This window comes from Seriola aureovittata, chromosome 18, assembly GCF_021018895.1.
Source record: "Seriola aureovittata isolate HTS-2021-v1 ecotype China chromosome 18, ASM2101889v1, whole genome shotgun sequence".
NCBI classification, from domain to species: Eukaryota; Metazoa; Chordata; class Actinopteri; order Carangiformes; family Carangidae; genus Seriola; species Seriola aureovittata.
Window position 1 is genome coordinate 2889321 of NC_079381.1, and position 21979 is coordinate 2911299.

The window sequence follows — 21979 nt, forward strand, 5'->3', positions numbered from 1 at the left end:
ACTCTCTCTCTGTCTGTCTGCCCTCTGACAAGGTTTCAGGTTTATTTAGCCCCCCCCCACTAGTTGACAGGTTGGTTCCTTAGGTTTGTAACTAATATGAATAAAACATGTCACCACAGTGTATGATGTAGGTTTCATATGAGTGTTACCTTCTTTAGGATGATGTCGATGTAACCTGCGATCAGCTGAGCGATCTGCTCCCCCTCAGTGGTCTGCACAGAGTAGTACCCGTCCTGGTAGTCTCCAAAGTCCTGACGGCAGAACACAGATCATGTGATGGAGCTACAGTCCACTCCATAACCAAGAGGAACAAGTTCCCCTCAGACCAGCAGGGTGACACAGACCCAGTTAACACTCACACACCAAACCCCCTCCCCCTCAGGACCAGTGACACCAAGAACCTACCAGGGTGAAGCTCTTGGGTGAGGCCGCCCAGCGCTTGATGTTGGTCAGGTTCCACTCCTGGATCACTTCCTTGGTCTTCTCGTCCACCCTCATTACGCTCTCTTTGGTGATGCCCAGCAGACGAGGCACCAGCTTGTTCTTTCCCTTCATTTTCTCCTGCAGGAGGTTAAAGAAACAGTTCAGCTGTGATCATCCTGAACCCTGTTTACACGTCACTACAGGCGCATATTATATCCACACTCATACAGCAGCTTCATATGAACAGAAGATTATCACTCAGAGGATTAGACTCAACCAGATTATATCTAAAGAAAAAGAAAAATACATCAGCTATTGGACTGATATTACACGCTCACAACATAAACTAGAAACATATTTGGCCTTAAACAGACAGTAAACTGCGACAGATGACCCGACCACAGTAACTGATAAGAACCTGAGCAAGACACTGACAATATACAGTCCGTCCGTAGAGAAGGGCAGACACAGGCAGACCTGGCTGCCCAGAGAGGACAGGCTGTGCCGTTACTGTGACTTCCTGACACACCGTCAAAAATACACAAACATCAGGGAGGAATTCTTCGAAAACAGACAGGGAGAAATGAGCCATCATTCTGGGGGGAAAAGAAAGAATGTGCAGTGTTGGCTGCTAAATGTATCACTTCCTGTCACAAGAGAAGACAGCCATTTATAGAAATATAGAAACCAGATGTATTTATTTGTTAACTGCTGTATGTTTATGTGTGTGTATATTTGCATATATATATATATATATATATATATATATATATATACACACACACATATATACATAGGTATATGTGTATATGTACATAATTATTTATTTTTTTCTTTTTCTTTATTTCACTATCAATTTAGTCTATTAACAATCATATTGTATTTTATCATATTAATATTGTTAATTACATTTTTTTTGTTAATAATTTAATTCCATTGAATGATTGTTATTGTGCTTTGGCAACACATTGAAGATGTAATGGCAATAAAGCCTGTTGAATTGAACTGAATATGAACAGGTGTTTCATCACCATCATGGTTCTGTTTAAAGAAATAAACCACATGACTGTTCAACAGTTCTGATGGTCTGTCTGGGCCATGGGTGATAACAGTGATCTACGTAGGACCGTCTGCGGTCTGGTAAACTGAGCTGCTGACAACACTCATCAGAAGCTCTGTGTGTGATGTTTACATGTGTTCTTATCTACAAAGCTTCACCTGTTAAACCTCTACAGCTCTGTGATCCACCAGCAGAGCTGCTGAGAGTTAACCCTCTCCTCACCTTGACCAGGAAGAAGGAGACTCCGTAGGTCTTCAGAGACCGGGCCAGCTTCACGTAGCTGACTTTGGCCTCGATCTCGGTCATGTTCTGACAGTTTTTATGAGCCTGCAGAGACACGAGAAGCAGTCAGAGATCAGATCCACTCACAGGAGCAGGAAGTAACAACACAAGTCTTCTCTCTTTGATGTGTCCCATGATTCAGGTACATCTGTCGGGACACTTTACAAAGTAAATCCTGTTTCCACTAAGTTCCTCTAGACCAGCACCACACCTCAGAGTTCCCTCTCTGCTGATGTTTGATTTCGATATTAAGAGTGCCGTCATGTAACTGAACTAAAGGAACATTATATGACTGTTGTTCATGTAGCCAGGACTACTGAGGATCAGATCAGTGATCAGGGTGGTGGACTGACAGCGTCCTGTACCTCCACAGAGTCCAGTTCTCACCTGGAAGATCTTCTTCTCCCCTTTGTGCTTGATGTACTCTTTGGGCAGGAACTCCTTCAGACTGAGGAGAAACAGTTCAGCTCAGATCAAACATGTTCAAACACACACGTCACATGATCACGTTAAACAGAGAGAGTGTGAAGGCGGTTCTCACTCCAAGAATCCAGGCTTGTGTTTGGACTCGTTGTGGTCTCCGAACTGGATCTGACACTGGTACCCTGCAAACTCACAGGCCTTGTCGAAGGAGACGGGATGAGACCCGTTCAGGATGTCATCACGGGCCTGCGCGCGCACACAAACACACACACACACACACACACACACACACACACACACACACACACACACACACACACAACTCTCAGTTAACTCTTGTCTACAGCTACAAAGACTGTGTTAGCACATTATCAAGCTTTAAATAGCTCGCTAGCTTCCAATATGTAAATGCGAGCCTCCACCTTGTAGCCCACCATCGTATTTTGAAGAGCCGCAATGCATCATGGGGCAGTTCAGTATGTCCAGTATGCTCACAGCTTATTCTCATGTATTAACTTTAGCTTTTATCTGGTGAAAAACCACAGAAGAAGAACTCTTGCTTATCTGAGTCCTCCTGCAACTAGAAGTTTCTAAAGTGGGAGATCTGAGAGCAGAAACAGGAGGAGTCCAGCTCATTACCTCTGAACTACAGGGTCTGACTTCTCAGGTGTATGACGGTGTGTACGTACCTGCACGTAGAGCAGGTTGAGCTGGACGGGGTCTCTGGAGTCCACGTTCTGGTCTGAGTAGAAGAACTTCCTCCTCAGCAGCAACATCTCTGTCTCCTCCACACCCTGTTCCCTCAGCGTCCTGCCGTGGTCCAACCAGTTCACTGAGGACAGACCAGACAACGGACTTAGGACCGACAGGGACTCGGTGGTCCTGGACTCTGATGATCCATCAGAGCTGCAGACTCTTTGCTCTGTGTATGTCAGGAACCTGACAGTGTACCCTGGACTGATGCTGTCAGTACAGCTGCTATGTAGCTACACTTGCCTGGTGTTTGTGAAATGACCTCTGACCTCCCTGACAGCTCCTTCCTGTGTGTGTGTGTGTGTGTGTGTGTGTGTGTGTGTTGTCATACATTCATCGTCTGTGTGCAGCTTCTGCTTCAACTTCTCCATCTTCTTGTCGTCTCTCAGCAGAGTCTTGTCTCGTTTCAGGGTCCCCATGGTCTCCTCCTTCTTCTCCTCTCCGATGTCTCTCACCAGAGAGTACTCGTCGTAGTTCGTGATGCCTGAGACACAAACACACGGAGGTCACATGACACACTAACAACCGATGGACAGAGTGACATCAGGGCAGACATCAGCCAATGAGAAGATAGTATATAAGAGTGTGTGACAGAGCTGACCTATCCGAGCACAGATGGTCATCAGCATGTCACTGACGATCTTGGAGTCGTCCACCATGACGGTCTTCACTGTGCCGTCCAGCATCCGGATCTTCAGAGGTCTCTGCTTCTTCTTGTAATCCAGAGTGTCCTGACAGACAGGTGGACAGGTGCGTTACAGAGCAGACAGGTGTGTTACAGAGGAGACAGGTGTGTTACTGATCAGCTGACCCAGGTGTGTTACAGAGGAGACAGGTGTGTTACAGACTAGACAGGTGTCTTACAGAGGAGACAGGTGTGTTACAGACTAGACAGGTGTGTTACAGAGGAGACAGGTGTGTTACTGATCAGCTGACCCAGGTGTGTTACAGAGGAGACAGGTGTGTTACAGACTAGGCAGGTGTCTTACAGAGAAGACAGGTGTGTTACAGACTAGACAGGTGTGTTACAGGGGAGACAGGTGTGTTACAGACTAGACAGGTGTGTTACAGAGGAGACAGGTGTGTTACAGAACAGACTGGTGTGTTACAGAGGAGTCAAGTGTGTTACAGAGGAGACAGGTGTGTTACAGACCAGACAGGTGTGTTACAGACCAGACAGGTGTGTTACTGATCATGTGACCCAGGTGTGTTACAGAGGAGACAGGTGTGTTACAGAGGAGACAGGTGTGTTACAGAGCAGACAGGTGTGTTACTGATCATGTGACCCAGGTGTGTTACAGAGGAGACAGGTGTGTTACAGAGCAGACAGGTGTGTTACTGATCATGTGACCCAGGTGTGTTACAGAGGAGACAGGTGTGTTACAGAGCAGACAGGTGTGTTTCAGAACAGACAAGTGTGTTACAGAGGAGACAGGTGTGTTACAGACTAGACAGGTGTGTTACAGAGGAGACAGGTGTCTTACAGAGGAGACAGGTGTGTTACAGACTAGACAGGTCTCTTACAGAGGAGACAGATGTGTTACAGAGGAGACAGGTGGGTTACAGAGGAGACAGATGTGTTAAAGAGGAGACAGGTGCGTTACAGAGCAGACAGGTGTGTCACAGAGGAGAAAGGTGTATTACTGATCAGCTGACCCAGGTGTGTTACAGAGGAGACAGATGTGTTACAGAGGAGACAAGTGTGTTACAGACTAGACAGGTGTGTTACAGAGGAGACAGATGTGTTACAGAGGAGACAGGGGTGTTACAGACTAGACAGGTGTCTTACAGAGGAGACAGATGTGTTACAGAGGAGACAAGTGTGTTACAGAGGAGACAGATGTGTTACAGAGGAGACAGGTGTGTTACAGAGGAGACAGGTGTGTTACAGAGGAGACAGGTGTGTTACAGAGGAGACAGGTGTGTTACAGACCAGACAGGTGTGTTACAGACCAGACAGGTGTGTTACTGATCATGTGACCCAGGTGTGTTACAGAGGAGACAGGTGTGTTACAGAGGAGACAGGTGTGTTACAGAGCAGACAGGTGTGTTACTGATCATGTGACCCAGGTGTGTTACAGAGGAGACAGGTGTGTTACAGAGCAGACAGGTGTGTTACTGATCATGTGACCCAGGTGTGTTACAGAGGAGACAGGTGTGTTACAGAGCAGACAGGTGTGTTTCAGAACAGACAAGTGTGTTACAGAGGAGACAGGTGTGTTACAGACTAGACAGGTGTGTTACAGAGGAGACAGGTGTCTTACAGAGGAGACAGGTGTGTTACAGACTAGACAGGTCTCTTACAGAGGAGACAGATGTGTTACAGAGGAGACAGGTGGGTTACAGAGGAGACAGATGTGTTAAAGAGGAGACAGGTGCGTTACAGAGCAGACAGGTGTGTCACAGAGGAGACAGGTGTATTACTGATCAGCTGACCCAGGTGTGTTACAGAGGAGACAGATGTGTTACAGAGGAGACAAGTGTGTTACAGACTAGACAGGTGTGTTACAGAGGAGACAGGGGTGTTACAGACTAGACAGGTGTCTTACAGAGGAGACAGATGTGTTACAGAGGAGACAAGTGTGTTACAGAGGAGACAGATGTGTTACAGAGGAGACAGGTGTGTTACAGAGGAGAATATTCACCAAAAAAGCTTAATATCAGTTCAAGTGTTCCCTTAATTTTGAACATTGTCGTCAAGCAGCCCTTTACTTTTGGAACTACATTTTCCTTCATATTCCTATGCACAAGCACCTTGTGGCGTTTACTATATTACTCTTCGGATCAGCTGTTTCAAACAGAGCTAAGCGCAGTTGTGTTTGTGTAGGAGTACGATGGGGCAACGGTTCTCAAACTGTAGTTCCAAAGTAAAGGTCTGCTTGACGGCAGATAAAGTGAAAATATTCAGAATAAGGCGAACACTTCGACTGGTATTAGCTTTTTGAAAGTGGCTAAAACATGTCTTCTTCTGCTGAGCCCACCCACAGCAGCTCATCACTAGGCTTCTGTATGGGTGCTCCTGCTGCTTCTCTAAACTGAGAGCTGATCTGACACTTCATTTAGTTTAAGAGAGCTTCCTGTCTGTATCTGAGTCAGCACAGTGTTCTCGGCAGGAGGAGGGCTTAGTCTCTGCAGAACCAGACACAGGTCCAGACCACACTGGGCGGTCATCCCTCCATTTCCTCAGTGTGTTTTGTGAAGTGTTCAGTGGTGTATGAGTGAGTGCCAGAGTGACTCACCCCATTCCTCAACATGTAGTAATCCAAAGCCTTTCCCGCCTCCAGCCAGATGCCTTTCTTTGGGTCTTCGTCAGACAGAAACAGCCCGTAGTCATTGGCTGCAAAGGGACACAGACACTGAGTGAGTCACTGTGGTTCTGGACGTACATGTATACATGGACGCCCAGTCACTGTGGCGCTGCTGTCTCCAGGATGTTCATGTTAACTGGGTCAGCTGATCAGTGGGTGATCAGTAGGTTACAGGTCTCAAACTTGTCTCCTGAAGGTCACACAGGAGCAGAAACAGAGGGTTAGAGCTCTTTGTGCTTCTACATGTTAAATGACTGACAAGCTGAAACAAGCTCAGAGCAGCTGTTGAAACAGCTCACTGAGGAGCAGAGTGTTCTCACTTTACAGCTGCAGAGTCTGTGATCAACCAGACCCAGAGCGCACGGCCACACTTCATCTGCTGTGTCCCTCTCTGTGGCGTCGACTCTTTAATTAACTGATTCTAGTTTTGTTTTCTTTACACAGTTATTCACGTGTGGACAGAATCCGTCTTCATGTTAATGCTCCTGTGTGACTGCTACATCTGCTCATCGTTTCCTCTGACATCAGAGCCTCTAGTAAAAGATCCTTCGTCATTATGATCATCAACACCTGCGGGAGCCTGGAGCTGTGTTTTACAAGCTGCAGTGAAGTACTCAGCTCCATGTTGGACAATCTGACTGAAGAACTAATCTGTGAACCAGAGACCATGAGAATAATTGTTTTCTTCGGACACTCATAGATTCTCTGATGGTCTGGACAGGGGGTCGGGTTCTGATAGAAAACAACATGTTGTCTGAACTCATCAGAGGTCAAAGGTCTCCACAGCAGTGTTGTTGTGAACAGAAATTGTTGGACAGAATTTTTCCCCACAGTTTAGAAGAAGATCAGACATGTTTACTGATGGTTACCCCCACCTCAGAGCAGCTCTGAAGAAATATACTGGCAGCCTAAAACTCAAGAAGAACAACGTACGTGTGTGTGTGTGCGCGCGTGTGTGTGCAGGGTTCAGGGTGAGAGGAGGACTCACGTTGGCCGAGCTGCGCCTCAGGGACCCTCTCCCTGATGATGCGGCAGGCGTCGTACACCATGGTGGAGGGCTCAAACTGCATGGTCTTCACCACATTCCCCACGCCGATCTTTAGTGACAGGGCCACCATGATTGCTGCTCTGCACCTCCACCCAGCTCACACCTGCATGAAACAGTAACAGTCAGTCAAGAGGGGTCAGATCTTTGTATAGCTCAACATCACAAACTGTTAACAACAGTTCTGACACAATGTGTGTCAGAACTGGCTAGCTGTTTCCACCTTCTTCTTATATGTTGTTGTCAGGTTAAAACAGTTTCTTTATTTTTCCCGCACTGTTTGTTGTAGAAAGTCCATTCAAACATCAAATGTACCTCTCAATCGGCACATTCCAGTCTTTACTTCACAGCGTTATGTCTTATAATTCCCGAAATATTCAACGTTTTGTTGGGAAAATTTCCCATGGAAAAAATGCGTTGCCTGATCCTTGTCAATGTCTGGGCTGCATTTCAATATGATACTGACTTGAAAAATATATTAATATATTTCTAACCATTTTGCAGCTGCATGTGGAGACAGAGACATTTTAGTGACTTACTTTTCATCAGAAATAAATCAGAAATTAATTTAAAATGAAAAGAAATCCAACATTCCAGTAACCTGCAAACACTATGTAAAAAGACTGAGCTGCTGCAGCAGCAGCAGCAGCGACGCAGCTGATGTGAACACACATGTGATTGGAGCAATTCAGCATCATTAGCTGCCACGGCCACGCAACGCAGGCAGTTTGTTCCCGGCGTAATGTAAAATAACAGCAGAAAATCAGGAGGAATCAGGAGGATTTTTTAAATTGCTGCCCATACCACAGACAAATATTTTATATCATTGCTTTCAGCACAGTCTCCTCTCTCAGAAAATATATAGCTTTATGTTATAACAATTATGATATTTTACTAGTAAGCCTGAGTTCGAGAGGGTTTTAAAGATATTTCAACTGACTCTCTGTCTCACTCAGTAAAAACTAAGCATTTAAAATCACCATGCAGGGATGATCTAAATCAGCTGATTAGAGACTTCTCTGAATTCTGTGGTGTTTATCAACCACTTTAGTCATCCTAGATACATTTCCAACACTAAGGAAGGACGGAAGGGTGGAAAGACAGTTAGTTGCAGCTCTTTCATCTATTTTAAATGTTAGATGAAGAGGAAGTACGTGCCAGAAGTGTCTTCACTGAGGGGATTTCTGAACGCTTCTCGCAAACTCACATTTCTCAGTGCAGAGTGAAGTGGAGATCAGAATGAGGAACAGCAGTTATATTTACATGCACACACGAAACCAGAGTGTGAGAACCCGGTGCAAACAGGAAGCCGAGCTACAGCACAGGCTTTTATAATCTGAAACATGATTACTGTAAAAACATATTTATATCCACATGGTCAGTGCATGGATTCTCCACCTGACCTCTGGTCTGTTGTTGTGTTTCCGTCAGCAGTTAAGAGAACACTGGTTAATACATCATGTCAGTCAGAGCAGTGAAACTCTGTACACTAATGTCATCTGACATCCCTGCACACAAGACAATCTCAGCTCAGAATCTACCCCATAATGACATCAACTCAGGAGCTGAATTTAACTACAGCTCAGTGATATTTCCATGAGATACATGCTTCCACTTCCTCTGGACAGCTGAGGAGGATATCACCACCTCTGATGTCAAATATTACAGAGAAATACAACACACACAGCACTCATCCAGTTTCTATAGAACTAATTTATCACTTTGGAAAAGTCAACTACTGTGAAACCTGTTGAGTCCAGTGTGATGGACTGAGGACACTCAGCTTTAAGTGCATTCTTTACACCGAGGTGAACCACACCACACAGAACACACCTGCACAGGTCCTGCTCATGTTACACATGTTAGTGACAGCAGAAGATCACTGAGTGAGTCCTTCTCGTTAGTCAGCTGCATCAACACTTTACTCTGTACTTTACTACACTTTACTTCACTTTTCTGTACTTGACTTCAGTTTACTGCACTTTACTGTGGTTTACCATAGTTTCTTGTACTTTACTGTACTTGACTAGTCTTAAGAAGATGGAAGAGGAGTCATTCTGGCTGCAGTAACTGTGACTCTCTGGTGTGTTAAGACAGAGGGTGACAGATTGAATGTCACAACACAGACACCCCGAGTCTCACATCCTGCTGACACTGTGTCATTATCAGTTCCTCCTTCTTTTTCTGGCCCCCTTCCTGATGACAGGCGGATGGGACTGGAGTGTGCAGCAGGGGAAGGGGGGGGTCACATCTCAGGATACAGCCATCACAGTGAATGCTGGGTATTGTAGTAACAGATAAAAGAGACATCTATGAAATACGTGTCCTCCAGCCCTCTGTGAGGAGGTTTACTGACTGTCTTATATCCATTATTACACTGAACAAGGTGAAAAGTCCTGATGTCTGCTGCTCAGGTCACTGGTAGCACTAGTCTCACAAACATCCACCTCAGTGTGTTAACATGACAGAGGGTGAGAACAGTAAATACCTGATGTAAACCAGTGTTTGAGTGACAGCCCTCCTCCCTGTCAGATGATCAACTCTGGTTTCTTCTCCCTGCTGAAGAAAAGACAGCCGGTTACAGTCACTTTAGTCACCCCGCACACACTTCACTGACACGACACACACTCTACACACACCTCAATACTACAGTCATGTCTATACAGTGTATATGAAGCTACAGCTAGCAGCTAGCTTAGCACAAAGCCTGTGCAAAGGTAACTGACTGATTAACTACTGGGTTGTTTGATCCATACAAAAGTGTAAAAACCACAAGTTGGTGTTCTCTTCAGACTCAGTAAATACACAACTGAGTACGATGTCTTATATATATATATATATATATATATATATACGTATACGGGCTAAACAAAATAAAAACAGGAGCTGTAGTTTGTTTTATAAAGGTAAAATGTTTCACAACAGACCATAAATGAAGCTTTGTGGTGCTACAGAGACGCCCCGGTCTATGAATCATATTCTACAGATGTAAAGGAACAGACCCAACTATAATCACATCATCATAATAGTTTTCAGTGAAAGTGACCGCTCCCACTTAAATCATGACTTACATCACAATATCTGTCAAAATAATTGCAATATGAAGGAAGGCTATGGCTGAAGGATATGCAAAAAATATTGTGTTGACATTATCAGTTACTGTGCAGAGAATAAACTGTGTGTACATATATATATATACACTTTATTTTCTTTTATAAAAATAAAGTGAAGGTCTGATACTGTGACTAATGTGACTGTCGGAGAAGCCTTCATCATCTGTGATCTATTATTATCTATAAGCTAAACTAATTAAGTTGAGAGAGGCGTTGACACAAAGAAACAGAAGAACTCTCCTCAGCTCGTCACTGTTGTTCACACCGACTCGTTAACATTCAGTCAGTTGTACAAATAGTTGACAGGCTGCCTCTTGTCTGCTCAACATGTCTGGACTGACTTCAGCTGACTCCTCTGCTGCTGTTGTTGTTCTCATCATTCTGTCATAGATGAAATAACATCTTCATTCACTCGGTTATTTTAGTCTGGGGGGAGGGGGGGGGGTCTTCCTCTACTCTGGAATGACAGCGTTCTTGTGAGATCTCTGATGTCACTTCCTGTTTAAAAAGCTCTTAGTTTCCATAAAAGGAAATTTCAGTCATTAGTATCCTCCCAGCTGTGATTCAGCAGCAGCCAATGGGAGGACAGGGGAGATAAGGATCTACTCATCTGAAGCTCATTCAGCTCTGAGTGATGCAGGTGACACTAACTATTCCTGTATGATCAGAGGGTGTCTCTATTTTATTATCAGAGACATGTAGGAGCATAAACATACACAGAGAGCGACCAGCTTCAGCCCTCCAGTCTGATCAGGATCAGCTCAGATCCTGATTAGAGTCTGGAGACACTTCCCACTCCACCCTGACTGAAAGGGAAGTGCAGAGTCACAACAGTAATTGCTACAGTGACTGAGAAATGAGGAAGAGACCACAGCAGCCAATCACAGTCAGTGTAACACTACAAACCAACAGAGGCTGAAAGACAAGGAGAAACATGTTCTGGTGAATTCATGTTTTATTGGAGAAAATATAAGTGTTAATGAACGTGTAGTAACTGTAGCAGGAATAAGGACGATTAAAAGTGGTTCAGAAATGAATCAATAAGTTAAACCTTCAGTGTGTTTGACTGTGACTCTTCACAGAGTCAGGTCTGTTCACGTGACTCCTTCAGATGTGAAACCAGATCAAAACTGATGTAGTACACGTGCTGACTGAATGTGCAGCTCATCACTGCTAGCTCCCATCATGCATTCTGTTTGTGCTCTGCCTTCTTGTTTAGTTTATCTAAATACTACTGAAATCTAGTCCATGTGACTGACCAGCTGTTGTCAGAAGTATAACTGTCACTTCAGTTTTATTTATACAGCTCTGAATCACAGCGGAAGTCATAGTAAGTGGTCCGTACTGTATATAGTCTGTGTCCAGTCCTGTCACCCATTCACTCACATTCACAGAACTTTTCTATCACACACAGACACACACACTGAAGATACATCAGAGGCAATTTGTGGTTCAGTATCTCGCCCGACAACACCGACATGTGGACTGGAGGAGCTGAGAATTGAACCACCAACCTGCTGATTGGGGCTCTATTCATACTGATACATGTCCTGCATGTCAGCATGTCAGCAGGTGTAGTCCTAGCCAAAGGTGTTTGGTTTTGTCATTTAGTTTGGTCACAAACTAAATGACAAAAATTAATATTATAAGCTCTAAATAAATGAGGCTTAGATCAATGAAAACAACTGTGGAGAACTGTGAATAATTCTAATGTGACTGAGTCTCTTATTGAGATAGAAGGTCTATTTATTACTGAACCACGTGACTGCTAATTATTTTAATAACTACTTTATAAGAAAAGTGGATAAACTGAGAAACACCATGAGTGTAACAGCTGACTCAGTGTCACATACCATCATAAAGGCTGTTTTATCAAAGAGGAGCATGTGGTTCATATCCACCAAGTAGAATCACACATCTGTTCTCTCTCTGACAACATATCTCCTGGTCCAGATGATCCAGATCCCAAATATAAATCCACGACATCATGTCACAGGATAATAAACCTGCTCTCAGTCGTCCCGTTAGTCCTCTCCCAGTGCTCAGTAAATTATAACAGTTACAGTTTAATTACCGCCCAACAGCGTTCATATAGAGAAGGTTCTATCAATGAGAGCCTTTCAACACGGGGTCATGACCTGAAAGTTCCCACACTCCGTGTAATGAGGCGATGACATCATGAGCATCCACCCATGCCTCACTTCCTGTGACCAAGCAAATCAATATACCTGTTACATGATATGACTGAACAACACAAACAGACAGATGAACAACAGCTTTATCCCATGTGTGTTCCACGGGCCTGGTACTGTACATGACACAGACCTGGTTCACTGACTCACTGTAGGACCAGTCCAGTTCATCATGGCTTAGATCAGCTCTAGCTCTGTGTCCCACAGAGCTCAGTAACAACCTCAGAGTGTGGACAACAGACATCCAGGAGGCCTGAGTATTAATAACCTGGAACTGAGCCATCAGAGATGTTAGTGAGTACAACGACATACACATGGAGCATCAATGTTAGCTCTCAGCAGCTAACATCACCAGTCCTGACAGAGGTCTCTCAGCTGACTTCAGCTCCTGTCAGTCCAGTCCAGACTTCCACTGTAGAGTGACAGCAGTCAACTGTCATCCTGAAGACACACATCCTGTCTGTCTGCAGCCGTCAGATACTGAGCATCTCATCCTCCAGGCCTCACTCTCTGTCCACCAGGAATATCACAACAACTTATCTCACTGAGCCAGAGCAACACATTTTACTGTCACAACCACAATGCTGGGCTGATAAGTCCAGCATGTGATACTGTACTCTGATACAGTCTCTATAGAAAATACCAGTCAGTTCCCTGAAGCTCCTAACACACTACTATCATTTGTTTCTCTCAATCAAGGGACTAAGATCTAATTACTGAACTGAACCGGTTTGAGGTAAACAAGTCTCAGGTACAGTTCACAACTGAAGGTTATAACACAACAAACTGCTTGGCTCCTGTTGGTCTGACTAAAATAGACAGCAGAAATATACCTAGTGTTCTCCTGCAGTAGCGACACTGTAAAAGTGGATGTGATTAGTTATCAGTAAGGCAACATGTCAGTGCACTGTCAGCCATGACAGGACATAGATGCTGACCTGGTCAGGATAAATCACTCTACACATCATCAACTTTCTGTTAAGTCCAACAAAGTCATGTTTTAGAAGAGAGTATAAAAGAGCACACACTTCACCATGTTTAAACACAACTGAGAGACAGAGAAACATTATAATGATTTATATTTCAGAATATTCCTTAAAAAACTTCAGTCTACAAAACCATAAGCTGATTAATCAATTAGTAATTTCATAGAAAAAGAAGCAAAACTGCCAAAGCAGAGAAACACAGTAGAGTTCAACAGTTCAATAGTCCCATGTGAATTTAAGGTTTCTCTATGTCCCTCTGTAACATGATGGTGACACCAGGTTGTTCTCAGGCCATGGCTGTGAGCTGGACACATTAATTCTTTGTCTTCAGATCTGTTTGCAGAAAAAAGGGTGAAACGACACCTGTCCTCTCTGCTCGCTACAAGCAGACGAGTGTTGACAGCAAAGCAGTAGAGTGAAAAAGCTGTGGTGAACAGTTCACGATGGGTTCACAGTGTGCACTGTGCACACTACACAGCACAAACAGCTCTTTGAAACCAAAAACCTCCACTGTCTCTATTCCCAGCTGTACTCAAGACTTCCTGTGTGATCATGACTTTAACCAGCCTGCTGCTGCTCTGCTCCCTGCAGCCCTGCTCTCTGTAGCCCTGCTAAGCTTCTTTAAGTTAGATTTACTGAAACATTTTTAGCTCTCATGTTCTACTGTCCAGTACATGCACTGACATCACAAGCTGATACATGTCAGGTAAAAGTAATGAAGAGTGCTGCTGCTGCCCTGATAATCACACAGACTGATTTAATATGTGGAGCTGTGACAATAATTATATTAATATACAATAATTGGTCAGTCATCTTCCACTCTGGCATCACTCTGACGCTACAGGAAGTGAGAGCAGACACAGGCAGTGGTCCTTATTACAGAGCTCACTACCTGACACACCTGAATCTAACTGAGCCATCTGTTCCTGCTGTTAGATCCAGCTGTGTTTACTCAGCTGTGACACTGTCTCAATGACCTGGTCTATAACATGTGTGACATCCCCCACTTTGAATTCATTCACTGAATGTCATGATCATTTGAAAAGAGGCATGGCATTAAAGCTCCTGACATTTAGACTCAACCCCTTAAACTCCTCTCTGTTCTGAAAAATGGTTTTAAAATGACGTGGATGTAACTCTACACTTCTGCTTCATTTAATATTATTGTAATATTAGCTCTGCCTCTGTCTCCACCCACCCCTCAGACCCAACTCCGCTCATCAAACAAACCTCAGCTTGTTTTCTGATGTGCTGCTGTTCACTACGCAGTGACAGGTGGTGATACAGAGTGTAGAGTGGAGTCAGGAGTCAGTCATGTTTGAAGCAGAAGAAGAAGAATGTGGATGTATCAGTGTTAATGTATTTCATGTCTCTCTCTAACATCATAAATGTAACATAAGCTCAATTATCAAACAGCTTACAGCTAATGTCAGATAAACCTCAGCCCCGATCACCAGCTCTGACTCCTCTGATAAGCCCCGCCCCACACTTGATGTCATTAGTTCCTCAGGTTTGTGACGTATGAAACGCTGTCTGAGTCTCTTTTCATTGGTTCACTGCAGCTCCACAGGGAACACTCAGTCGTGGTTGTGACTGATTCGTTCACTGATGACATTGACACCATGTGGACGTTAACAAGGTTAAAGACTTGACTTTCACTGGAGGAGTCTCATATTTACTGTTGGTCTTTAAATCCAGTTACTGGATGAATCATCCGAATCATTCATCATCAACAAACAACATCAACACTGGACAGGCACAGCAAACACAAACAGTCAGACCTTATAGAGACGGAGGAAAGCATCCTGAACCCTGCTGCATGGTGGGAGAGCTGTCACAGAGCACAGGCTGAAGATGTCTTATTAGCACGTCTAACCACAGCAGCTCTTTAGTCTTTACATTGAAGACAGCGGAGTCATCGATGTCAGTGCATGAGGAAATGAGAGTTTCCTCAGAACTCATCTGCTCTTCTCATCTATCTGATACCAAAACACCATCATATGGTGTGTGTAGCTAAGTCCTTCCTCTTGCACTCCTCATTATGTCAATATTGAAAGAACTGTGAGGGAGACACAGCCTTTTAAAACACAGCGCCAATACTGCAGCTGTGAGTTGATTCATCATTAGTCTGAGGAGTGATGATCAAAAAAAAACAAAACTCTATCAGAAAGGTCAAATGTCATTGGGTTCATTGTTAAAAAGCAGGTAAAACTAAAAAAAGCCAAACAAGCTGATCGACAGGAGAAGAAGAGAAATGAGCACAGGTAATGAAAAACGCTCTGCGGAAAGTGAAGGACACTCTGCAGGAAGTGAAGGACACTCTGCAGGAAGTGAGGAATGCTCAAGTTCCCTTCATCCAGAGGATACTTCAGGACCAGAACTCAGGATGGATTCACCACAAGACCAGAAACCCCTGGTGAAGCTCAGAGTAAGGAGACCAGCTGCAGCTCACAGCTTGTTCCAGTCCTGGAACAAAGGAAGCCTGTGGACTGAGGACACAAAGATCAACCTCTCTCTAAATGATGGAAACAGGAGCAGCTCATGATCCACAGCCTCCACCTCATCCATCAGACATGGTGCTGGTTCTGTTCTGACAGTCTGGTGTTTACTGATGATGTCATAGCTGATAGACGCAGCAGGATGAACACAGATGACTACAGGAGCAGTCTTTGGTTGCTGCATCAAGACTCACTGGACCACATCTCATCATTCAGCAGGATCCTGAACACACTACCAAAGCAACCACAGAGCTTCTCAGCGTGAAGAGGTGGGAAATCCTCAACGGGTCGAGTCATTCAGCTGATTTCAGTCCACCTGCTGAAGACCAGACTAAAGACAGAGACCCCACACCAACAAGAGCTGAGGGAGGCTGCGGTGATGGTCTGAGAGAGATGTGTCTGCATATTCCCGTCTCTGTGCGTACACACAGTTTATTTGAGAGTCTACAGAGTTTATTCAGAGTTTAGGCCCCCGGTCTTCTGGTCTTCTGGTCCTCTGGTCCTCTGGTCCTCTGGTCCCTCCTGTGAATGAGGTACTGGTACGTATTTAGCAGGGCAACATGAGCCTCAGACTGTAGAGAAGCTCTGCAGCCTCCAGCCCTGCAGAGGAATTCAGCTGTACATTCCTCTGGAATACCAGCATCAGAACAGAGACGGAGACAGAGGAAAGAGAGAGAGGCTTTATTCAGCCTCAGTCACTGAGTCAGCTCCAGATCTAAATACGGCCAATCCCAGGGGAGAACAGGAATGTGAGGACAGAGAGACATCAGATAACATCTCATCTCCAATTTAAACTGGTCCCAGCGACAAGGAGGGAACCAGCTACAACAGAGCTGCTGGTATATAGTGTATATTTACACTCATTTAAATATAGCAGTGAAATAAATGGGTTATTATACTTTATATAACATTTCATTCTTTCAGACAGACAGATCATTATATTGGAGAGTGGACACTTCTATATCATTAAAGCCTGAACTACTCACAGTTTCACTGAACTCAACAGGGCTTCATTTATAATAAGCTAATACTAGCTCTGCCTCTGTCTCCACCCCCGTCAGCCCGACTCATCAAACATTATATTATATTGTGTGCAATGCGTTCTTTTTAACTTACGTGCACCAATCAGGAGAAGCATTCCCAATTTTATTGTATTTTAAATACAATGGCAATAAAGGCTTTCTATCTACTCTATTTCTGTAACTGTTCACCCTGAACGGGGCCTGAGAGGGGTCACAAAACACACCTGACTGTGCTCACCTGTACACAAACTCTGACCCACGACTACCAACATGATGGAGACACTGAGGTGAAGCCAGACTGTAGAGATTAAACATTTAATCACTTCATCATCCATCATCCATTGACACACACGCACGCACGCACGCACGACACCACCTGTGTCATCATCAGCCGTGACAGAGAAACACCTGTGTGCTGGATGTTGGCGTTAAAAACAGTGTTTATTGTGCTGTTTAGATGTTGAGTGTGTGATGTCATCAGCTACGTGTTTATAGCCTACAGATGTTTAACAGAGACCAGGAGGTGAGCTTCAGTGTATCTGCCTCCTCTGGTCGTCAAGACTGACAGCAGAGCTTTGAAGGCATCCATCTGAACCTCCTCCTCCACCTCCACCTCTGATCGCTGTTTAACCTCAGGAACAAACAGCTGCTGCAGCCTCAGCCTCTCACACTCGTCCACGGGAACAACACGTAGATCAATGTCCCTCTGGGAATATGGAAACATGGATGAAAGTTGCAGAGTTCAGCATCTGAACAGACCTTCACATCAGCGGCTGTGTGATGCAGTGACAGCTGGATGATGAGTTATAAGACCCAGCACAAACAGCGTTTACCTCTTAATTCAGCTGAGCTCATACAGAGTGATGCACCAGCGTACACGGGATTATGCAACACAACAACCTCATGTAACTGAAGTCACTAAATGAAGAATTCTGGTTAACTTTCTCAACAGGAAACTGTTTCTACAAAATTAGGTTTTAGTCCCAGCCCACAGTGGGCGTCCCCCACCCTCCACCACACCACCACCACCGACCCCCGTGTGAAAATGACACCTTTTAACAGGACTTTCATCACAGCTCATTCCACAACCTCAGCCCATGTTAATACGTTGAGCACAGTTGTATCCAGATATAGAGATATAAGAGTTGTTCAGAGAGAGACCTCTGAGGACTGGTTCAGTTCAGAAACCACCGTCACCTCCGCCTGAGGCTCAGTCTGACTGTACTCTCCTATGTTGGCTCATCATCTGTGGTCTGTGGTGTTTTGTGCCCTAGGAAAACCAGTGAATTTGTCACTGCTGTAACACTAGAGACCAGTTCACAGGTCCGTCTGCAAAAGGAGACGAGAAGCTTGTTTTCTACCGCTCTCTACACCACCACTGCTTTCTGTGTGGATAAATAAACCAGTAGACTCTTCAGCATGTCAATGGTGCTGACGGGTCACAATCACTCAGGATCCACATAGATCCCACAACCTACACAAGTCTCACCTCAAACTTTAGCTTGGAAAAGAGCAGGGCCTCTTCAAGTCGCAGCGAGTAAAGTCTGTTCAAACATGGAGACCACTGCCTTCTAATAAATGGATCTAATCTCACCACAGTCTGCCGCTACAGAATCCTTACATACATGTGGAGAGTCCTTGTTTATCTGACTGAACTCCCCAGGCATCTGACACAGGCTCAGGAACTGGCTCAAGTCTAAAACAAATGATTTCTTGTGCAAGGGGAGTGGCCACACATGTTGTCTTGACCATATATGGCTGAGAGAAAACACTACAGCCGCTCACTGCAGCGCACTGGAATGAAAAGCAGTTTCCTTAACTGGTGTGAGAGTGGGCCACGACACAGACACTGACACCTCTCTAACACAGCCTCCACTCCACTGCACAGCTGGATACATGTGGCAGGTGGATCTGCAGTCACTAAAACTACTCCAGGTCCAAATGAGAGACATGCTAGACTGATCACATCCTGTCTTCACATTCTTGTTCCTGGACGTCAGTCTCTGGCCCCTCCTCCTGATGACATCACACCAGTCATGAATCGACAAGGCGCTGATTTGTTGCCCGCCAATGTGTAGTCTGTCATATCTCTCAGCCAAGTCTCAGCTAGAATCTATCACTCCAATCTCCTGGTTTACACAGTGACTGTCTTATTGCACAGAATACTGTGTAGCGGCAGGGGGCGCTGAGGGGGCTGGTAACATGCATGTATGAAATCAGCCATGTGTTCAGTCTCAGTTTAAACCAACAATCTCATCCAGGTAACTAACGTCTCTGTTTTAAGTGAAGCCTCACTGACACCAGACTTTTTCTGATATTAGATTATTGATTTATCAGCAGTTGATCGCTGATAAATCAATAATCTAATATCAGAAAATACCATCAGCTGTCTGATCTATCAGACAGAGTCTAATCAGAGCTTCACCACCAATCATCATGGTAATTATAACTGTGCAGAGTAATGACAGAGCCTGGAGTACACTGTTACATCACTGCTACATCTCTGCTACATGGTGTAGCATCACTGCTACATCACCTCTATATCACTGCTACATCTCCGCTACATAACCTCTACATCTCTGCTACGTCACTGCTACATCACCTCTATATCACTGCTACATCACTGCTACATAACCTCTATATCACTGCTACATCTCCTCTACATCACCTCTATATCACTGCTACATCACTGCTACATCACCGCTACATCACTGCTACATCACCTCTACAATACTGCTACAAAACCTCTACATCTCTGCTACATCACCTCTACAATACTGCTACATCACCTCTATATCACTGCTACATCTCCTCTACATCACCGCTATATAACCTCTACATCTTTGCTACATAACCTCTACAACTCTGCTACATCACCTCTACATCTCTGCTACATCATCTCTACATCTCTGCTACATCATCTCTACATCTCTGCTACATCACCTCTACATCTCTGCTACATCACCTCTACGTCACTGCTACATCATATTCATGAAAGAAGGTTTTCATGTGGTGCTGAGCAGCTCTAATATGTACCGGTTGCAGAGACTCAGACCTCCTGGTAAGAGTCATCATTTCAGCTGCTTAAAAAGAACAAAGTCAATAACATTACTCACTTCAGATACATAAAATAACCAACATTGTCAATCATAACGTTCAGGTGAAGGTGCAGATGATTACATTCACTTCTTTTGACTTTTTCTTCTATCTAATTTATTCTATCAAACCATCATGCAGAATGTTTTCCGCCCCACACACAAAATCACTGAGGAGGCTTTTCATTGTGACCAACATGGCCTTGAAAAATATCACAGAACTGAGCTAACTTCAGCTCAGTGCAGACCATATTGGGTAAAATGTCTGGTGATCATCAAACTAACTACAGAATGGTGTGTGTGTTTGCAGCACCCCCCTCCCCGAAGTATTGTGGTCTGTTGCTCTGATTAAATAAAGTGAATGTACAATCAGTCAGTCACTGTCACCTCATCAGAATCACATCCTGAATAAGATCTTGGTGCTAATGTTCTGTCATGGTCAGTGTAGTTACAGCACGAGCTGACGGAGCTAGCAGTGTTAACTCTGCTGTCCCAGTAGAATGTAACTCTGCCACAGTAGAATCTATTTTACATTAGGGTGTAACTGTGTCACAGTGAACTGTAACTCTGTCACAGTATTAATGTAACTCTGTCACAGTAGAATGTAACTGTTACAGTAGGATGTTACTCTCTCAAAGTAGATTGCAACACTGCTACAGTAGAATGAAACTGTCACAGTGGAATGTAACTCTGTCACAGTTTTAATGTAACACTGGTACAGTAGATTGTAACTCTATCACAGTAGTAATGTAACACTACTACCATAAAATGTAACTATCAAAGTAGAATGTAACTGTCACAGTATTAATGTAACACTGCTACAGTAGAATGATACTCTGCTACAGTAGAATGTAACTGTCACAGTAGAATCTATTTCACAGTAGAATCTAACTGTTAAAGTAGAATGTAACTCTGATACAGTAGAATGTTAGTCTGTTACAGTAGAAACTATTTCACAGTAAAATGTAACTGTTACAGTAGAATGATACCCTGTTATAGTATAATGTAAATTTGCTACAGTTGAATGCAACTCTGATACAGTAAAATGTTACTGTTAAAGTAGAATGTTACTTTGTTACAGTAGAATGTAACTCTTTCATAGTAGAATGTGACTGCAACAGTAGAATCTAACTCTGTTACAGTAGAATGATACTCTGTTATAGTATAATGTAACTTTGCTACAGTAAAATGTTACTCTGATACAGTAGAATCTAACTATCCTACAATAGAATGCTAGTCTGTTACAGTAATGGTAACTCTGTTACAGTAAAATGTTACTCTGTCACAGTAGAATATAACAATGCTGCAGTAGAATTTAAATCTTTATCAGTAGAACGTAACTGTCACAGTAATAATGTAACACTGCTACAGTAGAATGTAACACTGCTACAGTAGAATGTAATAGTGCTTCAGTAGAATGTAACTGTCACAGTATAATGTAACTCTGTTATAGTAGAATGTAACTGCAACAGTAGAATGTAACACGGTCACAGTAGATTACACTGATGGACAGTAGACACTGGATGGAGTCAGTCACCTTTCACCTTGAGTGGCAGCATGTAGCATGTAGCTTGTAGCATGCCCTGGAGCACTGACTACAGACTGTTATCATCAGCTCGCTGGTAGTGTTCACATTCAGACCTGCCTGTTGCTGACAGCAGTTTACAGCTCAGAGTAAACGTGTCTCCGTCCACATTCCTCCGCTGTCGCACACCACATCACAGAGGTGGAGGAATCTACACCCGGAGGCTGCACTTTCTGTCTGTTTGTGTAGTAACA

The 21979-nt window shown here is 44.0% G+C and overlaps 1 protein-coding gene across 3 annotated transcripts in view; it reads right to left on the minus strand.

The window, feature by feature from the left end:
- Positions 1-21979, minus strand: part of tln1 (talin 1) — a 55697-nt gene that overhangs the window by 33119 nt on the left and 599 nt on the right. For 2 of the 3 annotated variants that reach the window (XM_056403139.1, XM_056403141.1), the window contains exons 2-12: positions 9783-9853; positions 7238-7400; positions 6181-6278; positions 3543-3672; positions 3273-3425; positions 2878-3020; positions 2307-2434; positions 2153-2213; positions 1706-1810; positions 406-561; positions 150-251 (exon numbers count right to left, since the gene is read on the minus strand). In XM_056403139.1, the coding sequence (XP_056259114.1) occupies positions 150-251; positions 406-561; positions 1706-1810; positions 2153-2213; positions 2307-2434; positions 2878-3020; positions 3273-3425; positions 3543-3672; positions 6181-6278; positions 7238-7367 (1206 nt within the window). In that variant the 5' untranslated portion in view covers positions 7368-7400; positions 9783-9853. The remainder of the gene's footprint in view (positions 1-149; positions 252-405; positions 562-1705; positions 1811-2152; positions 2214-2306; positions 2435-2877; positions 3021-3272; positions 3426-3542; positions 3673-6180; positions 6279-7237; positions 7401-9782; positions 9854-21979) is intronic. The other variant, XM_056403140.1, reaches the window with a different exon arrangement.